Genomic DNA, 25,088 nt, shown 5'->3' on the forward strand with positions numbered 1-25,088 from the left:
TTGGGACCCTCACCAGGATTACTTGATTCAAGAACTAGAAAAAATCGAAAGAAAAGCTGCTTGATTTGTTCTGGGTGATTTCCGACAAAAGAATAGCGTTACAAAAATGTTGCAAAGTTTGGGTTGGGAAGACTTGGGAGAAAGGAGGTGAGCAGCTCAACTAACCAGTATGTTCCGAGCTGTCAGTGGAGAGATGGCGCGGAATGACATTAGTAGACGAATAAGTTTGAGTGGTGTCTTTAAAAGTAGGAAATATCACATTATGAAGATAAATTTGGAAGTCAAGATGACAAATTCTGGCAAATATTTTTTTATAGGAAGGGGAGTTAGGGATTGGAATAACTTACCAAGGGAGATGTTCAATAAATTTCCAATTTCTGTGAAATCATTTAAGAAAAGGCTAGGAAAACAACAGATAGGGAGTGTGCCACCTGGATGACTGCCATAAATGCAGATCAGTAGTGACTGATTGTTGTTTGTTTGATTGATTGATTGATTGATTGATTGATTGATTGATTGATTGATTGATTGATTTCAAAAAGGCCTATGATTCAGATGATCGTGAATCACTCTCCCAAATATCAAAAGAACAAGGTTTAGACACGAAAACACTTGTAATTATAAAACAGACACTGACAGACACAAAGTCCAAGGTTAAATTCATCGGGGAAATCTCAGATCCACTTGAAATCAAAACAAGAGTAAGACAAGGAGTACACTCTCTCCTTTACTCTTCAACTACGCCCTTGAAAAAGTGATACAAGAATGGCATAAACAGACACTAGTCCACAAAATTCAACAATAAGTCGCTTTAAACAGAGCAAACGTAGCAATAGATTGCTTAGCATTTGCAGACTACATAGCAATCTTAACCCGAGATATTTCAACAGCCCAAACTTGTAATGAAATAAAATAAGGAAAATGTTGGGGTCCAGATATCTTCTAAAAGGACAGAATACATGACCTGCAACAAACAAGAACCAAAACTCATGGAGAAAAAAATATGGCAAAATTAAACGAGTATCACAATTTAAATACATTGGTGAAACAATTCAGGAAAATAGATTTGAAATAAAAGCCAATTAAATTAGATGCTGAAAGATGGAAACTGCAAAACTGCACCTTGACTAACACAAAATATCTACAACAGATAATGTATCTCCAAGCACACAAAAATAAGAGATTACAATACAGTCATTAAACCAGAATGTCTTTATGGATTACAAACCCTCATTTTGAACAGGAAAGCAGACATTGAAAACATTTAGAAAAAGTAACGCAAAATCGTACCAAAAATTCTAGGCCCAAAACTTGCTGGCGGAAAATACTGACTCACAGGCAGACAGGAAATCAAACAATATACAAATATTCACAGTGAATTAGAAAATGCAGGTTAAGATTCTATGGACACATTAAAAGAATGCACCCAGATAAGACTTACAAAACAAACAGTCGAATTCTATGATAACAGGAATAAAGCGAAAGCAGACACAATGAATTGGACTGGCGAAATAAAAATAGATCTGAAACTGGCACGAATTACACCAGCAGATGTTCAGAACTGGGTAATCTTCAGATCCAAAATTCATAAATGGCAAGTTGACCAAGAGGGGAGACCAAACAATAAGACCGGAACAGCTTGGACTGAAGGAGGACAGAAAGCCCACAGTAAAAGAATGAAGGAAATATGGGCAAAAAGGAAGGCAAATGAACACCTCTAAGTGCTTTGCATAGCCCTAACAGGCTTATTCGCAAATATAATAATAATAATAATAATAATAATAATAATAATAATAATAATAATAATAATAATAATAACAACAATAATAATAATAATAATCTAATCAACGTTATCATATGCTTCTTCTAGAACTATGAATATCATGTACGTGGGGGCTTGTTCTTCTGAAATAGATCCTCTATGATCAGATAAACAGTCAAGATTGCTTTGCATATTCCTGTATTTTTTCTGAAGCCAAACTGATCATCTCCCAACTCAGCTTCAACTTTTCTCTCCATTCTTCTATATACAGAGTTATTCTAAATTAATTTACCTGAAAGCATCAATGAATAATTTCAAAACTACTGACCAAATTATATTCAGATGTTTGTCAAACCTCATGCCATATCATAAAATTTTAGGCCTAGCCAACAGACTCAGCTCCACACATTCTCAGAGTTTGTTATTTTAACCAAAATGGTTTCATTTTTTTTGGTCTGTATGGGCTACAAAAAAAAAAAAAAAAAAAAAAAATTTGGTTAAAATAACAAACTCTGAGAATGTATGGAGTTGAGTCTTAGAAGGTCGAATAATACCATCCTTTAGCATTTGGTCGATGATCTCCTTGAGAGCCTTCATTTTAGGAGGAGATAACCTATAAGGTGCAAACCTAACGGGGATCGGATCCGTAACCTCAATCCTGTATTCAATAAGGTCAGTAACGCCAAGAGTATCAGAAAAGACATCAGGAAACGACTTTCTCATGGACAGTCGAGAGTTCTTCTGAGGACGCAGAGCACAGTTTTCTGCGAAACGTTAAGAATTTAATCTTATTTTTCTTGACATGGCACAAGCCCAAAAGCCTATACAATATCATGTCTATATGTACGGGCCGTGAAAGCATTAATGGCAACACACAGGAACTCTTGGTTTATGCAGGCCCTAAGATCCCTCGACGAAATTAGCGGGATGGTGGATGCATTTCACTCGTCAGCTAGTGAAATTCACAGACATCTTATGGACGCTTCATAGACGAGTGTTCCCTGTATCATGTTCTACGCATTTGGTAACTGAAAATTATACTTCCATCCTTCGGTCATTTCAAATGTATAAGCACTTTTCTGTTTTCATGGTTTTTTCCCTTCCTTATGTGTTTTGTAAATATGTACATATTATATATTGCTTAGTTAAAATTAGTAGTAGTAGTATGTGCTGTTAATATTGTTATTATTTGAATGTATTACATCATCTGTAATTGGAGAATTAATAACTCTGTTGATAATAAATAATCAAATCAAAGCAAATCTGAGCATCTCCGAAAACCATAACAGTAAAGCAAATAACATCATTATTACTTCTAACATTCCATGCTCTGACTCGCAAAATGTCAGCATCCCTCTTCCTGATCGTGTACACACAAACGCACACACACCCACCTGAAGATCCGAACAGGGGACTATTTTACCTCCGGAATATATTACCCGGGAGGAAGCCATCATCAATAGATCATTCATACAGGGAGAGCTGCATGTCCTTGGGAGTTAATTAAAGCTGTAGTTTCCCGTTTCTTTCAGCCGTGTAGGAGTATCAACACAGATAAGAAATGTTAAGTATTATTACAAGGCCATATCAGTCAATCATGTACACTGCCGCCTTTGCAACTTCCAAAAGGCTGCTACCCCTTTCAATGAACCATTCGTTAGTCTGGTCCCTAGACAGATACCCATTCAATACAGTTGCACCTACAGCTTGGCTATCTGCTTCAATGGTACACCCAAGCCTCCCCACCGTGGCAAGGTCACATGGTTTGCAGGGGAGGATAAATTAATTATAAATTAATATTCCACATGTGAAGGAACACTGAGTCAATAAGACTTTTCTCAGCATAAGACCTGTTCACACTCTTTGCTTTATTCCTACATTTCTCGTCAACCTTATCCATGTTCTCAGCTGCAAAGGACACTAGTTACTCCATGTAATCCAGAGAACTGCTATTGCCAGCAAAGTAAACCCTTCGCACACCAAAACTTTCAAGAGAAAACAAAGAGATATTTCCTGGTGTTTGAGCTGCTTCAGATTGGAGTGTGGTGGAGGTTCATAACTACAACTTTCTCCTGTGGCATTGTGTAATTCTGCTGCTGCTGGATTAATGCAAATAGCGTGCAACCTATAGATTGATTTACAGTGTCATGAGAGAGCCTCCGTGGCTCAAGCAGCAGTGCACCGGCCTCTCACCGCTGGAATCCGTGGTTCAAATCCCAGTCACTCCATGTGAGATTTGTGCTGGACAAAGTGGAGGCGGGACAGGTTTTTCTCTGGGTACTCCGGTTTTCCCTGTCATATTTCATTCCAGCAACATTCTTCAATATAATTTCATTTCATCTGTCAGTCAATCATTGTCCCAGAAGAGTGCGACAGGCTTTGGCAGCCAGAACAATTCCTATTCTCGCTGCTAGATGGGGGCTTCATTCATTCCATTCCTGACCCGGTCGAATGACTGGAAACAGGCTGTGGATTTTCATTTTCACACTGTCATGCGACGGTAATCTGAGGGCCAATGACCTCAAAACCTGGTCAGTCGGTCGGTCGGTCCGTCAGTCAGTCGATTGCATAATGCAGTCTGAAAATTTAGGAAATTATATATATTCACTGCAGAATTAAGAAAAGAAATGAAGACTCCAAGAAAAGGTGATTCATAATTCATTTTACCTGCTGTCCTACAATTGGCTCACTAGCAGAGAAAACAGCAAGATCCCTCCTTATAACATTTTGAACAATTGTGAGTCCCATGATCATTAATGTAGAAATCTTTCTCTGGCTACAGAATTCTTCTAAAGCCATCTTCACATCTGGTATTTTAACAAATTCCTGGAAATATAAATAAAACATCAGGTTCCCTATTTTCACTTCAGAGTTAGCATTTAAATGCAAAAAAGAATTAATGACCGAGTGAAATTACCTGTACTAGAATGGGTAAGCCGCAAATGGGAACTCCATTAATTATCTTCATATCCTTTACAAGTAACTGAGGAGGACTCAGGGATGATATATCTGAACGAGCATCAAGAAGATTTTGGAAGATTTCATCTCGTTTGACAGCATAGCCAATATGCTTATCAAGTTCACTTATCACATCTAAATCCAACTGTGAAGTGCGCCCAGCATTAGGAGATAAACATGCAGTGTCAAGTAAGATAGGACCTGGAAGAATAACCAAAAAAAAAATGTATATCTAAGTTGACTAGTAACAAATAGACGTTTTATGAATTTTGATTCATATAACATTCATGCATCCTGTAGAAAACATTCAGTAAGTAGGCAATGGCACATGTACATATGTCATATGAGGTTACTTCAGTTGTTCCTTCTGTAACTTTGATGAACAATCCTCAGAAAAGTGCCAAGAAAGCCTTGAAGATGCATGAGCCATCAGTACAAACAACTGATGGAGTTTAATAGTCGTACAGATGATGATTGCTATATTAAGGGGTCTAACATCCAGGTCACCAGCTCCAAAAAATTACATAATTGGGCTGTGAGAGGCAGAGTAGATTGCGTGTATCACTTGGATTATACTGAATTTACAGTCAAGACTGTGATGAGAACAATGGACACGTGAATGTACCCATTAAGGTCCAACACACCATCAGAAAGGAGTTTGTCACACAGACACATCTAGATCCAACGGTATCCTTGTCCACAACCCACAGATGTATGGCAGCTTCACTAGGGCACCTTATCTCTACCAGGAGCATTTTCCGATACCTAGCAAAGGGAAATCTATGACCTCAACAACCTTCAGTATTCAACTATTAACACCTCAACATTGTCGCGTTCAATTGCTGTGGTAATAAATAATAATAATAATAATAATAATAGTAATAATAATAATAATAATAATAATAATAATAATAATAATAATCATATGGCCTCAGCTACCGTGTGCAGACATTTCAATTTGACACCATCTGGCTGTCTGCTCGTCAATTTCGACGTTCCGTTTTACTCTAGGCCCCCACTAGATGGCAGACCGAGTAAACCGAAACTCTCTTGGGCGTCTATGGCTAAGATTTAATGAATTTTGTCAGGTAAGCACCAAATGTGTCACCAGAGATCTTTTACATGCCGACATCGTATGACATGGAGTGACGAATGGACTTTTATCTGTCCTTCAAAAATCCGACTACCTCTGCCGGGTTTGAACGCGCTATCTTGGGATCCGGAGGCCGACACTCTACCGCTGATCCACAGAGGCAGCTAATTGCTGTGGTGTTCACAGAGAACAATATCCACCACTTTCGCATAATGGTTAGCGCAATTAATTACCACCCTCAGAGGCCCAGGTTCAATTTCCGGTACTGACAGAGATTTAAAAATGGCAGAAGGGTTGGTATGGCATTAAAATGGTATATACAATTCACCTCCAATTGTGGTGTGCCTGAAAAGTGCTACACCATCTCGGGATGAGGACATGAGTTTACTTCTTTATTTCGTTTTTGCAAAATGTTATGGACAGGTGATGTATCGCCTTAACCAATTAATCATGCTCTTCACTGGGAGCAGATGACCACTGTACAAAAGTTTGCAGGACCATAGATGAGCATTGTAATCCCTACATCATTTCAGAGTGGCACATATCTCCTACGACTAGTGTGATGGTCTAGGAAACTATCAAAATATGTAAACATTACCTGACACTTGTAGCGATATGAGGATCACTAATTGTGCAGCAGTACAAGGTAGAAATCCTTTGACCCCATGTAAAACCTTTCCTGCCTGTTGCCCAGGAAGCATTTTCCAGCAAGATAAGACTTGTCCTCATAATGCTTGGGTTTTCTAACAGTGTTTACACCATATTTCAATACTTTCAGGGTTGCCCGGTAGCCTGATTTGTTGCACATTGAGCATTTCTGTAGCCAGATCAGAGAGCAGCTTCCCCCCATGTAGAAGTGATCATGATTTAGAGCATAATATGCAAAAACTGAGGGCAATTCTGCTATAGGATAACATATACAGCATCTGCTTGATTCCATACTCAATTACGCATGATGCAAACATGATGCTGTTCAATGTGGTACTGACGGTAATTTTATTCTGCATCACAGGCAGGCAGAACATGGTTCTGATAAAATTAGGCACCAGCATGTTAACAAAATTTAATTTTAATGCAACAGTTCTTTCTTTATGCACAAATTTCTGTCTATTAATCATGTTCTTTCTCAGCCTCTCTTTCTTTTCAGTTGAACATTTATAATTTGCTTTGACACTTTCTTCATTTATCTGTTTAACACATACTAACCAACCTGTTCTATTTTTTCCCCTCGTTATCACCCAAGCTCTCCATTTTGGTTTTTTCTGTACACCATTTCTTAATCTACCTCTCCCAGTCTTCTGTGACATACTTCTGAGAAATTTAATTTTTGCTGCCTATATTGATTCTTTGCCAATCGATAGGTTTTAGCTGTATTGTTCATAATAATGTGCTTGGTAGATAATTTCTTCAGTCTTCATTATTATATTTTTACTGTATAAAAAATTCCACACTGTGTGATCAAAAACAGAATGAAGATGTATCATCCTGCTTATTTCAATATCCAGGCTTTGTTTCTTACTCCTTCTCTTGCTGGCCCAGCGTTCTAGGGGTAGCAATCCTGCCTCTTAATCTGGAGGACCTGAATTCAATTCCCGGCCATGTCACGGATTTTTACCTAAATCTGAGGGCTGGTTTGAGGTCCACTCAGCCTATATGAGAATAATTGAGACGCTATCTGATGGTCAGATAATGGTCCTGGTCTAGAAAGCCAAAAATAACAATCAAGGAGATTTATCGCACTGGCCATGTGTAATCTTGTAACCTGCAGGTCTCCGAGCTGAACAACGGTCGTCTGGTAGGCCAAGACCTGTCAGGGCTGTAGCACCATGGGGTTTGTTATTGTTTTTCCTTCTCTCCCTGTTTCTTCCTTGTTGCCTTGCGGCTCTCTATGCTAATTCTCAATCCTCTATTACCCTTACAAGGGTTTAGGGTGTACACGTCCAAGCTGTTTTATACAGCCACAACCAGAAGGTCACTCTTGCCCCTATGCAAGATAAAAATACTGCTTTGCTATAGTCCCCCCTTGAGAGAGGTGGATGTCCAGTTCATTTCGAAATAAACTGGTTTCCACTTGCTCACTTGTTTGAAAGTAACCACTATCACTTTTCAGTCATATGTAAATTTCCCCACAGTCATGCATCACTTTACCCTTTGATAGTGATCAATTGTCAATGTGGACCATAATAAAATTCATAACTTATGAATTTACGCAGGCAAGTCAATAACTATCTGCAATTTTGCTTGAATTGTCTTTAGGTTGGCTCTTATGGCGTCGTGATCACAAGCTGCTGGATGGCACCGTTATCTACGTCTGTGGTAGGTTTCAGCGTTATTAGAACAGCACAGCCTGCATTGTTGGGACGTAAAGATGGCTGCGCCAGAAGACTTTCAGCACAATACGTGGACAATGCTTTGCCACAGCAAAGTGTTTACCAGTGGACTGAACAATACAAAAGGGGTCCCATGAGCGTGAAGGATGAGGAAAGATCCGGGCGTCCATCTGCAGCCATAATTGATGCTAGTATTGAACAAGTGCGTGATATGATCCTGAATAACAGACTAGTTTACGGTTGATGACGTGGGGCAAACCATATACACATTAGCTATGGTTCTACATATGAAATAATGTATAACAGGCTTAACTTTCACAAAGTCTGTTCGAGATGGGTTCCAAAACAACTCAATGAAGAGCAGAAATGAAATCGTGTGAGAATCTGTCAGCACCCACTGGACCGTCATGCTAACAAAGGTGAAACGTTTCTGAAACGGATCATTACTGGAGATGAAACATGGATTCACCACTTCGAACCAGGGAGCAAATGTCAGAGCATGGAATGGAAGCATCTGCTGTGGCAAAACACTGTGCTGAAAGTCTTCTATGAATTTCCATTCCTGGTACACCCTCAGACCATAATAAACGGATTACGGAACGCTGTTCTTCCTTGGTGCAAACAGAGAGTGGTGTGGCCATTTTTATGTCACAAGAGCGCAAGTTGTACTGATCTGATAATGCTGAAACCTAACACAGACGTAGACAATGGTGCCATCTAGCGGCTGGCGAACATACAACGCTACAGAGCCAACCTAAAGACAATTAGGGCAAAATTGCAGATACTTATTGACTTCCCCTCATATAAGAGCTGGAAGGAACAAGATGAAGAAAAAAGTGTTAAATGAAGTCATACAGAGAGATAGGAACATAAAAGGGAACAATAATAGAATGAACACAATGGAAGGTCAGTGTGGGAAGAGGGAGCAATAGAGAGAAAACACAAAAGGATAAAGCCAGTCTCCTTATCTTCAAACTAGCAAGATACCCGTGCTTCGCTACGGTATTATACTGAAATTTATAATTGAATGCTTATTGTTTTAGATATATCATCCGCCGAAATTCGCGATCTGAATCGTTTTCTGCGAGAATCTGCCAAAATTCGCGATCTGACACGTTTTCTAATAGATTACGGCAAGTTTCCTCCCATTTTTCAATCTTTCTTTCCAGCAATTGATTTCGTACTTCCCGGGCTAGGTCCAGGTATTCCACCCAGTTAGTTGTGTCCCTAAATTTTTGCCATCTTTTCCTATAAGCATTTTTAATATGGATCAAATCCTTCAGGGGATCTGTCGTGGTGTCGTCTTGGGTGCCTTGGCGGTAGCCTACTGAACCCGCGGCCGGACTGCATTCTTAGTCATTAGCCGTCCAGGACCCGTTTCCTGCGTGGCCCGCACATGTGACGACGGTCCAGAACATTATTATTATTATTATTATTATTATTATTATTATTATTATTATTATTATTATTATTATTATATGTTCTGGACCCCAGAACAATATGCAAGACTGCTACTTGGCGGTAATTTACATCTGCTGCCATTGTCATTGTTGACAATGTGACCAGCACCATTGTCGCGCGTAGGCAAGTGTGCGGGATTTCTGGCGATACGAATGACATACCTCCGTGTATTATTGACCTTATTATAGAGGTGAACAATTTGACGGTCAATATCATTCCTATCGTTTATTTCAAATGTGTTTAAATTTTTATTTATATGCCAGGAGAATCTACTGTAATCTAAGAACGTTCTCCAAAGGAAAAGATGGCTGTTGAAAAAGAACCCAGGAAAGATTAAAAATGATCGGTTTATGATCAGAATAAGTACATCGAAAGTCTACAGCCTGTTTCCTATCATTCGACAGGATCAGGGATGGAATGAATAAAGCCCCATCTAGCGGTGACAATATGAATTATGCCGGCTGCCGAAGCTCCCCTCTGGGGCAATGATCGATGAGTGACAAATGAAACGAAATATTGGACAGTGTTACTGGAATGAATGATGACAGGGAAAGCCAGAGTATCCGGAGAAAAACCTGTCCCGCCTCCATTTTGTCCAGCACGAAAGTCACATGGAGTGACCGGGATTTGAAACACGGAACCCAGCTGTGAGAGGCTGGCGCGCTGCCGCCTGAGCAACGGAGGCTCCTTATAAGTACATTATGAACAGTAAAATCAATTGGTCTCACCGCCTTTTACACCCCACCGCCGTTAGTTTTATTTACCCCCACCCCGCAAAAAATTAAAAGGTGTGTTTCTTTATGTTTAAAGGAGATTCCAAATACCAATGTTCACGTTTATTACCTTCAGTTTTGAGATATATGTATCCCCTTAAAAATAATTCACTTTTTTTTAACTTCCTTTCACACTCCCCCCCCCCCCCCCCTCGCAAAGTGATATTAAGGCAAAAAATACATGTTCCTTTAATAGTAAAGCATCTTCTAAATACCAATTATCACCACTCTAACCTCTTTAGTTTTTGATTTATGTGTCCTCATGAAAGGAATTCAGCTCCTTTTCACTCCCGCCCCACCCCCTCAAGATTGTTCCCCCCACAAAACGCGCTTTTCTTTGTTTTTAAAAGAGATCAAAATACCAATTTTCACGTCTGTAACAACTTTAGTTTTTATTAGATGTATGTATTCTCATACAATTAAGTCAATTAATTTTTTCAATCCTTTAACCCCCATACCCCCTTCATTGGATTTTCCGAGAATACGTGTTTGTTTACTTTTAAAGCAGATTCCAAAAATCAAATTTCAAGTGTGTAACATCTTCATTTTTGAGATATCAGTAGCCTAATTAAAAGAATTCAACACCATTTTCAGTCACTTTTACCCCCCCCCCCCACTACCCAAGTGGTATTTCCAAAAACTAAAAATACACGTTTCTTTATTTTTAATAGAATTAAAAAATTACCATTTTTCACTTCTGTAACATGTTAAGTTTTTTTGAGATATACTGTAGAAATTCTCATTTTAAAATTTCACCCCTTTTTAGTTCCCCTTAAGTGGAGTTTCCAAAGACAAACCACCTATGTTTCTTTACACTTACAGGAGATTCCAAATACCCACTTTTTACGCCTGTAACATTTTACGCTTCTCAGATATTCTGTAGATATAGTCTTTCAAAAAATTCACCCCAATTTGCCACTCCTGTTTAACCACCATTAATTGAATTTTCCAAAAGCAAAAATATACGTGTTTCTTTATTTTTAAAGGAGATCCCATTTACAAATTTTCAGTTCAGTAATATCTTCAGTTTCTGAGATATATGTATCCTCATTAAAGGCATTCAACCCATTATTCACCCTTTTACACCCCTCCTATTGGGATTTAGAGAAAACAAAGAAATACGTGTTCCTTTATTTTTAAGGGAGATTCTAAACACCAATTTTTACATCTGTAAACGTTTAAAGTTTTAAGATGTAGACACACTCATTTTAAAAATTCACCCCCCCTTTTCACCCCCCATTATTTGGATTTTCCAAAAACGAAAAATACCTGTTTCTTTATTTTTAAAGTAGATCCCAAATACCAATATTCAGGTCTGTAATATCTTCTGGTTCTGAAATATAAGTAGCCTCATTAAAGGCATTCAACCTCTTTTTCACCCTTTTCCACCCTTCCTATTAGGATTTTCCGAGAAAAAAAACGTGTTTCTTTATTTTTGAAGGAGATTCTAAATACCAAATTTTACATCTATAAACTTTAAAAGTTTTGAGATATAGATACACTCATTTTAAAAATTTCATCCCCCTTTTCACCCCCCCCCCATTATTTGGATTTTCCCAAAACGAAAAAATACCTGTTTATTTTTAAAGTAGATCCCAAATACCAATTTTCTGGTCTGTAATATATTCAGTTTCTAAGATATAAGTATTCTCTTTAAAGGCATTCAACCCATTTTTCACCCCTTTTCACCCCTTCTATTGGGATTTTCCGAAAACAAAAAACTACGTGTTCCTTTATTTTTAATGAAGATTCTAAATACCAATTTTTACATCTCTAAACTTTAAAACTTTTGAGATATAGATGCACTCATTTTAAAAATTCACCCCCCCCTTTTCACCCTCGCATTAATTGGATTTTCCAAAAACAAAAAAAAATATATGTTACTTTATTTTTGAAAGCGATCAAAAGTACCAATTTGAGGTCTGTAATATCTTCAGTTTCTGAGATATAAGTATTCTCTTTAAAGGCATTCAACCCATTTTTCACCCCTTTTCTCCCTCCTATTGGAATTTTCCGAAAACAAAAAAATACGTGTTCCTTTATTTTTAATGAAGATTCTAAATACCAATTTTTACATCTCTAAACTTTAAAACTTTTGAGATATAAATGCACTCATTTTAAAAATTCACCCCCCTTTCACCCTCGCATTAATTGGATTTTCCAAAAACAAAACAATATGTGTTTCTTTATTTTTGACAGCGATCGAAAGTACCAATTTTGAGGTCTGTAATATCTTCAGTTTCTGAGATATAAGTAGCGGTATCATCATTAAAGGCATTCAACCCCTTTTTCACCCTTTTTCACCCCTCCTATTGGGATTGTCTGAAAACAAAAAAATACGTGTTTCCTTATTTTTAAAGAAGATTCTAAATACCAATTTTCACATCTGTAAACTTTTAAAGTTTTGAGATATAGACACACTCATTTTAAAATTTCACTCCCCTTTTCACCCCCCTTAGCGACGGAATATCCAAAAATCCTCTCTTAGCGAGCACCTACATTATAATATGAATATTTCTTTATGTCCAGTAGTTTTGGCTCGGCGATGATGAATCAGTCAGTCAGTCAGTCAGTCAGGACAAGGTACTTTATATATATAGATAAACTGGCTCTCAGAGTCCTGCAGTGACGTCCACCGTGCAGCACTTTCACACTCACGGACTCGGGCAGCCCAGCCCGTGCAGTGTCGTCCTCTTCGGACACGGCCGCTTACTGGCCCACAGCACTGGTCCCATACAGCCCTCCGTAGTCCACTGCAAAGGGCGGGCTGAGCAGTCTACCTTGACTACTTCCTCTCAATAATGGGTGCGTCGTGTACAACAAAATGTTCACTTCACACTTCTATTCGGATCGCTCGCTATAGGAATTCCCATACACTAATGACAAACTTTAAATTACCCTCATCGCAGATTGAAATAAAATGATAAAGGTCTCTCCTGCACTGTAATAATAATTGTTGCCATGTTTTGGTAGGTTGCAGAGGTGTAAGAAGGTGCAGGGGTGAATGGGTAGACAAAGAAAAAATTGAAACATACTTTAAAACACTAAAATTTGAAATTTGATTTTTTTTTCCTTTTTTTTTTTCCTGACTTTAAACTTTGATAAACAAAGGAGCTTGTTGGCCCGAATAACAGGAATGATCAAAATTCAGGTACACAATAAGTTGCAGAATGAGCTTGTAGCTCCAACGTTACACTATTCAAAAGAGCACCTTTGCTCCATTGAATTACCATTCTAGGAGACTGCCTCCAAACTTACAACTTTCCAGCATTTAAAAAACATAAGTTTCTAATCCAAATTTTACATTAGATCATCACCAAACAGTTTTTACTGTCTTCCCCGCTCGACAGTCTGATTCACACTTGACTATGAGTATTAAAAAAAAAGGATTAAACAGATGCAATAAGTGCCCATTTTAAGTGGCCTTAGTGGTCAAAAGAAAAGGTTTAAGAAATCGGCCATAACCAAAATGCTAGGAGGCTAAACATTTGCACTCCTTTTGAAATACACTCTGAAACACGATCCTATATGGGCTTATGGCCCTAAGTTACAGAGGCTAAGCCTATACTACAGGTGGTGACTACATGGAGAAAAATATAAAGTTCCAAAAGAAGAGATAAATTTTAAAGTTTTACAAAATCGTAGTCACCCCAATACCAAGCTGAATGGGAATTAAAAGAGGGTGAACACTCTCTATTCCCTAATTTACACTTTTCCCAGTAGGTATTTCAATAAAGTCCTAGACTTGCTTGAAAATTTACATTTAAAAGATGATGTTAAACTTTAGAAATTTACATTAAGAATGAATTTTGAAACCTTTCCCTCAAGTCATCAGCTATCTTGAGCTATCACATATTTGAAAGATGTCTGCCATTACCTTAAGCTGGTGGGCCTTCCGATGGTGGGCAAGGCTTTCTCCTGCTTCTACTACTTATGCACTCTAGACCGGAGAAGACAACATGGCCCAAAACGTCCCAGCTTTAATAGTGGAGGGGAAGGTTCCAGAACTTTCTAGGCCGAAGGCCTGTACACACCCTCAATTCAGATTGGTTACAAAATTAACTGTTAAAAATCCTGATTGGCTAAAAATGTCATGAAGAAGGAAGAACACCAAAAAAAACCAATCTACAAACACTTCAGTTTTGTAAACAGAAATTACAAATTTCTTTGAAAATTAATTGTCCATCCTCCCACCAGAGGGGGCTCATAAGTCAACAATAGAGACATCTGAAGATTTAAAGTTCTAAAACTTCTTCCAATACATGGTTGTACCTCCAGTTTAATTAATGTTATTTGTTTTACGTCCCACTAACTACTCTTTTACGGTTTTTGGAGAGGCCGAGGTGCCGGAATTTAGTCCCGCAGGAGTTCTTTTACGTGCCAGTAAATCTACCTCCGGTTTAATAATAATAATAATAATAATAATAATAGAGCACAAGCAAAAACTTCATTAGAAACTGAAATATTTGCATGCAATTGGCATCAAGTTAACTGAAAATGAATCTAAATAACACAAAACACATTCAAGGTGGTGGTGGTGCTTATTATTTTAGAAGAAGTACTACTGGGCAACCATCCTCTATTAATGCTAATCTGAGAGATTAAATGGATGGGATCCGACACTTCGAGAAACGAAGATATCGGCCAAAGAAAGTCAACGGCCGTGAAGCGCGTGAAAATGAAAGACTCCATAGGGCTCGGTTACCCTAATACATTTGGGATCGGAAAAAAACAAGAGTTCCAAGGAAGGTCAGATAGGATAGATGAAAGTGAGGAGCCTGGCACAGGTAAGTGGAACCAATGTCAGAACTCAGCTACGGGCCCCATGGTTGCCAATACACAGTCCCAAGATAAGAGTCAATGGGGCTCCTTTTAGTCACCTCTTACAACTTGCAGGGGATACCGTGGGTATTATTCTACCACCCCCACCCACAGGGAGTGTATGTTCAATGGGTTTCTCTCATGTTTAACTCAAAATTAACTAAAATACAAACTAAAAGGATATGAGAAAACCTGAACACTGCTTTTACTTAGTTGATGTGCATCGTTTATTGATCATTGGTTAATGGTGGTGGAATTACTGTGAATAAAAAGAAAAGCATCAACATTGTCTGGGTGCAGAAGAGACCACCATGCACTGAGAATGTTGCCCACTGAACTGAAATTTATCTCTGAAGCTGAACTTGTCGCTTGCATACATAGTACTTTCTTGGTGATCTGGTGAAGTTTTGGATCATTTTGTTCATTTATCCTCCGATAGGATACCATATATTCTTCCACTGCACAATTTTGGTTTAAATATCTTGCCAGCTCATCTGCTGGAATAGGACCATCTTCAACATCAGCACACAAAGCAAACTTCTTTCATTACTTTGGCAGATTATGGCATAGTCCTGAAGTGGAAGATTGTAATGTTCATCGTTCATACATGCCTTGTCCAGATCGTTCAGTGCACAAAATGAAAGTTTTTCCCATCACTGTCAACTATCCATCACTGTCAACTCCACACCTGAATACTGATCAAATGCGACTTTCGATGTTCGGATCCAGTTCAGAAGTCTTGTATTGTCTGGTTTCTAGTTTTTCCTTTATTACAAGTTTTGTTGCCAAGGTTTCTTTCCTTCTGAAGCCACACTCCGCATTCATTTCTGAAAACAGGATAGACGGGAAAGTCAAACAGAAAAGAGCAGCAAACGTTATCGTCTCTACTCGACCGTAATGCAACGCACTCCGCTGACATGCATCACACTGTACACATTAAGGCAATCAGCCCATAGAACTACCACAGCGCTGTCCTTGGCTCACCGTGTGCGAACAACATAGCGCTTCCCAGTCTGACCCGGGCTTCTTATATTCGAGCCTTCTAAAGCTCAAATCAAATCAGTTAGTACTGATCTGCATTTAGGGCAGTCGCCCAGGTGGCAGATTCCCTATCTGTTGTTTTCCTAGCCTTTTCTTAAATGATTTCAAAGAAATAGGAAATTTATTGAACATCCCTAACTCCCCTTCCTATAAATGAATATTTGTTCCAATTTGTCCTCTTGAATTCCAACTTTATCTTCATATTGTGATCTTTCCTACTTTTAAAGATTCCAGTCAAACTTATTCGTCTTCTAATGTCATTGCATGCCATCTCTCCGCTGACAGCTCGAAACATACCACTTAAGAGAGGTAACTTAAAGGGTCCACCTTTTCAATACAAATAATGGTTAAGTTACAACATGTTTACTTGGGACTAGTTTCAACACTATTCAGTCTCATCTTCAACCAAAATGTGAGAAATAAGCATAGGTACATATATACAAACATACACATTACACAAAATATTATAACATTATGCTTAAGTAAGAGTAAAATGGGGAATAAAATAGTAAATAGATTTTCAATCACAGTTCAGAACTTGACAGTCATTATCAGAACAACCCATGGAGGGTGAATTAAAATAGCAATCTGATCATACAAACATGAGTTAGGAACTCATCAAACATAATTTTTTTTAAACTTTAAAACTTCGCTTAAGTCCGAGATGAACTTGGTAGTCAAAGGTTTGAATTTTTAGTCACATTTTTCATTAAATGATATCACTTATTGACTAAAAGTATAATGAATATTTTCTTTGAGTAAAGATTTTGTCGCTTTTTGACCAGAATTACAATATTCAATTCGCATTATGTTACAACATAAAAACAATAGACCACAGGCAACAGCACAGCCATGATGTAACACTGACTTCAAAGATCTCAAAGGAACATCTTACGCTTTCCAGCTTCATCAGGAGGGTGGGCATTTACACTCACTGAGGGGCCATGACAGATCTTCAGTCTTGATGCGAGAAGTGTAAATTAAGGAGACAGAAACAGGAAAAGAAGAGAGGAAAAAGACAGAGAATAATGCAGGTGGATATCTGGTTTTCAAGATAACAATTCAGTGAATGTAGATGCCTTCCTGGCGTCTCCGAAAACCGCAAAAGAGTAGTTGGTGGGACATAAAACAAATAACATTAATTATTAGATGCCTTCCCTCCTGATGAAGATGGGAAACAGACACAAGCCTGTCAGGGTCTGAGAAGAGATGGACGAAGAAGAACTGGGATTAATGAGAAGAGAGCATATGGCAGTGTATGAAGATGTGGAAATAGTCCTTGTCCTTTCGTGGTGGTGGTGGTTATGCTGCTGCTGACGATGATGATGATGATGATGATGATGGTTGTTTAAAGGTGCCAAGCATCTAGGTAATCGACCCCTAATGGTACAAGGTGGAATGAAATGAATAATGATAATTAAAATTTTAAAATGTATCCATCGACTAGAATTTAAAACGAATGATGGTGAAAAATGATCATGAATTTAAAATAATCCGTAGATTTAATTCGCAATGCCTTATTTTCTGATAAAATGATAGAAAATATAGATGACGTCAGAATAAGGCATTGCCTTGAAGAGCAATCATATATATAATTCAAATTAAAAGTTAAAATAACATATTAAAATACACAAACACAAACTAAAACAGTCAATAGAATAAAACGTAGTTAACAATAAAATAAAGACTAATAGAAAATACCACTTTTATACACAATAAAACAGACCACTATCCCTCATAAAATGAATGACGAGGTCTGCCAACTGTTCATCATCTAATAAGATGGGGTACTTGGAAATTTTAGACTACGGCGCAGTCTTTCAGGTCCACACACTCCGTAAGGATGTGTACCATGGTTAAGTGACCGCCACCAGTACACACCGGGGGTGCTTCTCCCTTCAGTAAGTAGGGGTGCTTTATATACCATGGCTGATCCGAAGACAACAAAACACCACTGCTTCCCTCTGAGAAGCCCAAAGGGATGTCATCCATACCTTTGTAGTTCCTTTTATTGCTCTCAGCTTATTTGGGAGAGGGGTGGCCTGCCACTCCATCTCCCAATGGGACATAACCAAATGTCTCAGCTGAAAATGCATATCACTGGCTGGAACCTTGTCAGGCAACGTGGGCAATATGACAGTCTCCTTAGCAGCCCTATCAGCTAACTTGTTTCCCACTACATCCATGTGACTTGGGAGCCACATGAACATGACTGTGGTGCTAGCATCACAACACTCGGCCAGCAGACCCTGGATCCACTGCACTACCGAGGGAAACATCATAAATACATTGTAGTGACCTCAAGGAGTCTGTACACAGCAGAAAGTGCTGGTGTTCATTGGACCGTGCATAACACAGAGCTTTAAAAATAACATAGAGCTCTGCTGTGTACACACTACAGGCTTCCAGAAGAGGAAAAAGAATCCTGTTATTATTGACAATGAACACACAGCCTACTTTGCTTCTGCCCTCAAACCAGTTATACTTTTTTATTTTCATGATCATCCTTTTCACTTCCTTTTAATGCTCCCTTTTTCTACACTGACCTGTCATTGTGTTCATATTACATGTTCCTTATATATCCATACATAAGTGATTGTGCTATGTTTCCCTAAGCCACTAATTTAATACCTTCAGTTTCTATTACCCACCCAATGCAATAAAATATCATAAATTAAACATCAACCAACACATTACTAAGACTTACTAAGACCCTCAGCTAAGACATAGAAATATAAGACTTAACTTAATTCTGCTGAGGGCCACTGGATAGTCTTCATGAATTCAGGCTCCTTTATTCTTCTCCATACGTCATAGCATCTGGCAAGTTCTCAATTGCCCTCATTAGGCTTGGTAATGCTATTACAGATCAACAAAAATTCAGAATTCTTGACCGAGATGGATATCTAACCCAAGGCCTACACGCAGGTTCATATCACATGGTGCAAGTAGAGGCAAAAGATCTCTATAAGTCGACGCCCCGAACAAATAGCATTTAAAAAAAAAAAGGCTTTAATGTCATCAGTCCATTACTGTAACCACAGACCAGGGTCCTATTTAATACGCACCACTGTATTGACTTAACAAGTTTCCTGTAACTTTTCTTTCTACTTAAATATTTAAATAAGCTCCCAATGTAACAGGTCAGTGGAGATGTTGGTTACAATATTGTGATGTTTTAGTGTGTTTTTATAAGTGTAATGCACATTAGTCTTGAATGTTTTTACAGAGCAACCTATGTTGGTTCAACAACTTTGCCAGTGACATGCAAGTGTACTGTGAACCAAGGATTTAGTAAGCAATTTTAATCTTAGATACGAGAAGGCGGGCTGAAGATGCCTATAAAGGTTGGGCGAAACATGTCCCACAATTAGACATTGTAGTATCATATATGTAATTAATAGGGATCACATAAAGTATAGTATTGAATAAGTGGACAATAAATAATTTCCTATTATAATTGTTGTTAATAAAGTTACCGATGCCGCCCGGTTGCATTTGTGATTTAAAGTATTTATACTTCTGCTGTGTGTTTATTTCAAAACTTCCCACTCTGAATAAATTTAAATCAATTCTATCATCAATGCTCTGCATTTAGTGCTGTCAGCCATGTGGCAGGTTCCCTATCAGTTGTTTACCTAGACTTTCTTTAAATGTTTTCAAAGAACTTGGAAATTTATCAAACATTTCCCTTGATAAATTAATCCAATCACTTATTCCCTGTTCTATAAATGAATATTTGCCCCAATTTTTCCCCTTACATTCCAACTTTATCCTCATATTATGATCTTTCCTCATTTTAAAAGCTACACCCAAGCTTATTCATCTATTAATGTCATTCCACACCATCTCTCCACTAACAGCACGAAACATACCGCTTCATACCAAGAGAGTTGGTCAGTTATTGGACATTACAAATGAGCCCAACTTAGCACACTGGGGTGAAATGCTGGCAACCAGGAATGAGTTAGCTGGAAAATTCATAATGTCCAATAACGGATCAACTCTATTGGTATTATAAATTTTCTCATTCAGGACAAATATTTCAGGTTCCCTATGGGAAACAACATCTATATCATCTGATGGCCGGGCAGGCATCAATTTTTGAAAATGAGACAAAATCTCTCATAGTGCATTGGCACTGCTGATGGCTCCAAGCAGCCTACGTAGTGGCCTCCACGGTATGCACTAGCCATGTGTCATGAGAGGTGTGCTATTTAGCAATTGATGAGCCCAACTTAGCACACCGGGGTGAAATGCTGGACACCAGGAATGAGTTAGCTGGAAAATGTATAATGTCCAATAACGGATCAACTATATTGGTATTACTCATTTACTCATTCGGGACAAATATTTCAGGTTCCCTATGGGAATCAACATCTATATCAACAGATCACTTAGTTGAGCAGCTCATCTCCTTACTCCCAAGTCTTCCCAACCCAAAGTTTGCAACATTTTTTAACACTATTCTTTTGTTGGAAATCACCAAGACCAGATTGTGCTGCTTTCCTTTGGATCATTTCCAGTTGCGTGTCAAGTAGTCCTGGCATAGGTCCCATACAATGGAATCATACTCTAACTGGGGTTTTACCAGAGACTTATACACCCTCTCATTTCCATCCTTATTACAACCCCTAAATATCCTCATCAGTAAAATCTCTTTGTATGTATGTATGTACGTATGTTCAGGCCGTCAGCGCTTCTGCTGGTGGGATCCTCAACAGCTCTGCCATCAGCTGTCATAGATGGCCTAGGCATCACTGAAGAGGCGTACTAGGGAAATGAGGAGTGGGGTAGTTTCCCGTTGTTTTCCTCACCGAGCCAGAGTTGCTATTACATATCAGTCTGCCAAGACCTCTGAAATGCATCAACCGACAATATGAGCAACATTTTCACACCATTCATAGCAGGGACTGGCTGCATAAGGAATTGGCATTGCTAGCATCGCTCATACCTCAGTCACTTTCATATTGTCAAAGCCAAGGATAAGACAGAGACAGATCTATGAAAGTAACAAAATTGCTCTAGCCTATACCAGAAGACATAGTGCACTGTAAACACTACGTCCTGCCAGCAAAGGCATAAAAATCTCTTTATGACTTCATTAATGTCACAGATCTTTCCTTACATTAACACCTAAGTACTTTTTTTTTTTTTTTGCTAGTGGCTTTACGGCGCACAGACACAGATAGGTGTTATAGCGACGATGGGAAAGGAAAGGCCTAGGAGATGGAAGGAAGCGGCCGTGGCCTTAATTAAGGTACAGCCCCAGCATTTGCCTGGTGCGGAAAACCATCTTCAGGGCTGCCTACAGTGGGATTTGAACCCACTATCTCCCAGATGCAAGCTCACAGCCGCACGCCCCTAACCGCACGGCCAACTAGCCCGGTACACCTAAGTACTTACAGTGATCCTCATGAGATACTCATCGGCAGTTACTCGTTCCTGAGTTTACAGATTTCCTGGCTAATAGCTCACTTCAATTCACAGCAGTTTGTGTTTAAACTTCCAGTGACCGTACAGGCCAATTCTTGCGTAGAACATACACGCACACATCGCACAGCTGAGATACGGGGTAGATCTTGGCTGAGTTTGGTGAAGTTTGTGTTCTTGTCGCTTAATATCTTCATGTCTGCGGCGTTCTTGTTCAAAGTGATGAACTGAGACACAGACACTTTGCCGCCAAAGTTAACGGTCCTTGGCAAGCATTTCAGAGGTCTGTGGGCTTATTTCTGCCATCCTTAAGGTTTGTTTCAGTTGGTCTTTGAAACGTCTCGGGGGCACCCTGTGGTCTTGAACCGGAGCTAAGTTCACCATAGAGGATCTGGCGCGGTAGTCTGGTGTCATACATACGGTGGACATGTCCTGCCCATCTGAGGCAATGGCCAATGACCAACGCTTCTACACTTTTAGCACATGCTTTCTTGAGAACTTCAACATTAGAGACGTAGTTTCCCCACTTGATGTTCATGATGGAGCGTAGTTTTTGCTGGTGAAAGCGCTCCAGCTTTTCAATGTAATGGCGGTATAACGTCCACGTTTCACAGCCATAGAGAAGTGTAGAGATGACTACAGCATGGTACACCATTAGTTTTGTGCGAATTGTAAGGTTTTTATTCCTGAAGACTCTGTGTGATAGTCAGCCCGAGGCCACATGGGCAGCACGAAGCCTGTTTTCCATATCCTGTTCTGAAGTACAGCTCTTTGACAAGATAATCCCAAGGTAAGTGAAGTGGTCTACTTGTTCTAGTTTGGTGTTGAGATGGTAATGTTAATAATGTTATTTGCTTTACATCCCACTAACTACTCTTTTACGGTTTTCGGAGACGCCGAGGTGCCGGAATTTAGTCCCGCAGGAGTTCTTTTACGTGCCAGTAAATCTACCAACACGAGGCTGTCGTATTTGAGCACCTTCAAATACCACCGGACTGAGCCAGGATCGAACCTGCCAAGTTGGGGTCAGAAGGCCAGCGCCTTAACCGTCTGAGCCACTCAGCCCGGCAGATGGTAATGTTAAATTCTGGAATGTTAGTCCCTGGTGCAGGCTGAGCAAGTACCTTGGTGCGCCAGTGATGCGGTATCATCTGCATATTGCATTTTGGTTATTCTAGTATCACTGGTATGTCTTCGCGAGTGAAGTCTGGCCAAGTTGAAGAGGCCACCATCAAAGCGGTATTTAATCTCTAAGCCAGGGTTGTCTGTTGTTTTATAAAGCATGGCCGCCAAATACACAAGGCAGACAGAGTTGTAGCAAGTATGCAACCCTGCTTCAATCCATGTGTGATTGGGAATGGTTCCGAGAAGTTGTTTTGATGGAGAATCTGTCCAATCATACCATCATGAAGTGCTTGCACCAGGCCCACAAAATGCTCAGGACAGCCAAAGCGTCTCAGAACTGCCCACACAGCGAGTCTTGGAACACTATCGAAGGCCTTTTCCAGGTCATAAAACACAAAATAGAGAGGCTTATGTTGTTCTCTGCATTTTTCTTGCAATTGCCTTGCATAAAAGATCATGTCTACTACCTCTGGAGGCTTGGAAACCACATTGAGACTTTGGTTAGAGTCCTCTCGGATATGACTTGCAGGTGGCTAAGCAGGATCCTCGCTAGAAGTTTACCTACAACGGATAACAGAGATATCCCACGATAGTTGTCACATGTACTACGGTCACCTTTCTTGAAAATAGTAATGATATTGGCATTTCTGAGATCGCCCCATGAGGTACTATCATCCCATCAACACGGTAATTAAAACTGAGATGACTTCCCCTCTTGGTGGAACTTACAACATGACTTTTCATCCAGTTTACCACCAAACTATTGTCTGCTGTCCATCTCATAACACTGCTGAGTTCTTCTTCTAGTCACTCACAATCCTGTAACTTCTCTATACAGTATAATATTACTTTTTTTGCTAGTGACTTTACATTGCACCGACACAGATAGGTCTTATGGCGATGAGGGGAACGGGAACGGAAATGCCTAGGAGTTGGAAGGAAGCGGTGGTGGCCTTAATTAAGGTACAGCCCCAGCATTTGCCTGGTGTGAAAATGGGATTCCACGGAAAACCATCTTCAGGGCTGCCGACAGTGGGATTCGAACCCACTATCTCCCGGATGCAAGCTCACAGCAGCGCGCCCCTAACCGCACGGTCAACTCGCCCGGTGCAAAAAGCCTTATCTGTGATTCTAATTCCTTACTCATATCATTTTTATACCGGTTGGGCAAAATAAAACTGGCCCGGAAAGTACGAGGGCAGATTAGAAAATAAGTTGCACTTCTCAGTTATGGCCATTTATTACACCACCTATACAACAGCAACATGACTATAACGACATACCCTGTAACATCATTTTTCCATATAGTTTCCAAGAGACTCCAAACATTTCTGCGAACGCACAACCAACTTGTCGATGCCGGATGCATAGAAATTTCCTCCCGGGTTCTACAACCACTCGGAGACAGCAGCCTTCACCTCCTCATCGGTCTAGACCGTCCGAGCTCCATTTTGAGCTTACTGAACAGATGAAAGTCACATGGCGCTAGGTCGGGACTGTAGGGTGGATGTTGCCAGACCTCCCACTTGAAACGCTGCAGCAGTTCTCTCATTTGGCGAGTCTTGTGAGGTGTTGCGTTATCGTGCAACAAAATCACACCGGCGGTCAATTTCCCCCGGCGCTTCTCTTTAATAGCTTTACGCAACCGGTGCAACGTTTGACAATACAACGCCGCGTTGATTGTCGTTCCTTTCGGCATGAATTTGACATGCAGCAAACCCTCCATGTCAAAGAACACTGTCACCATAACCTTACCGGCTGAAGGTTGAACCTTGGCCTTCTTTCGTTGTGGTGATGAGGGGTGTACCCTTTCCATTGATGTCCGCTTCGTTTCAGGGGTGAAGTGGTGGACCCACGTTTCATCGCCTGTGATGAATCGCCGCAGAAACCCGTTGCCGTCTGCGGCATAGCGTTGCAAAAATGCCAGGGAGGATTGGAAACGTTCTCCCTTGTGCTCATCGGTGAGAAGACGTGGGACCCATCTTTGACACAGCTTCCGATATCCAAGGTCCTCGTGAACAATGGCGAACTCACTGCCATACGACATGTTCAGCTGCGTTGTGATTTCTCTCAGTTTAATACGCCGGTTCTGTCTAATGATCGCATTCACACTGTTGACCTTTGCACGGGTCCTGGACGTTGCGGGCCTCCCTTCGCGATGGTTGTCCATGATATCCGTGCGTCCGGCTTCAAATTGCTGACACCACTTTACGATACCTTGCCGGGAAATGGCCCGCTCCCCATACACAGCACTAATTTCACGATGAATGTCCGTGCAATTCTTCCTTTTG

At 39.8% G+C, this 25,088-nt stretch overlaps 1 protein-coding gene across 1 annotated transcript in view; it reads right to left on the minus strand.

The window, feature by feature from the left end:
* The window catches only part of pn (exopolyphosphatase prune), an 81,230-nt gene that overhangs the window by 20,480 nt on the left and 35,662 nt on the right, over positions 1-25,088 (minus strand). Inside the window, exons 4-5 of the mRNA XM_067140397.2 lie at positions 4,680-4,921; positions 4,430-4,588 (exon numbers count right to left, since the gene is read on the minus strand). Coding sequence (XP_066996498.2) covers positions 4,430-4,588; positions 4,680-4,921 — 401 coding nt within the window. The remainder of the gene's footprint in view (positions 1-4,429; positions 4,589-4,679; positions 4,922-25,088) is intronic.

Source organism: Anabrus simplex, chromosome 2, assembly GCF_040414725.1.
Source record: "Anabrus simplex isolate iqAnaSimp1 chromosome 2, ASM4041472v1, whole genome shotgun sequence".
NCBI lineage: Eukaryota > Metazoa > Arthropoda > Insecta > Orthoptera > Tettigoniidae > Anabrus > Anabrus simplex.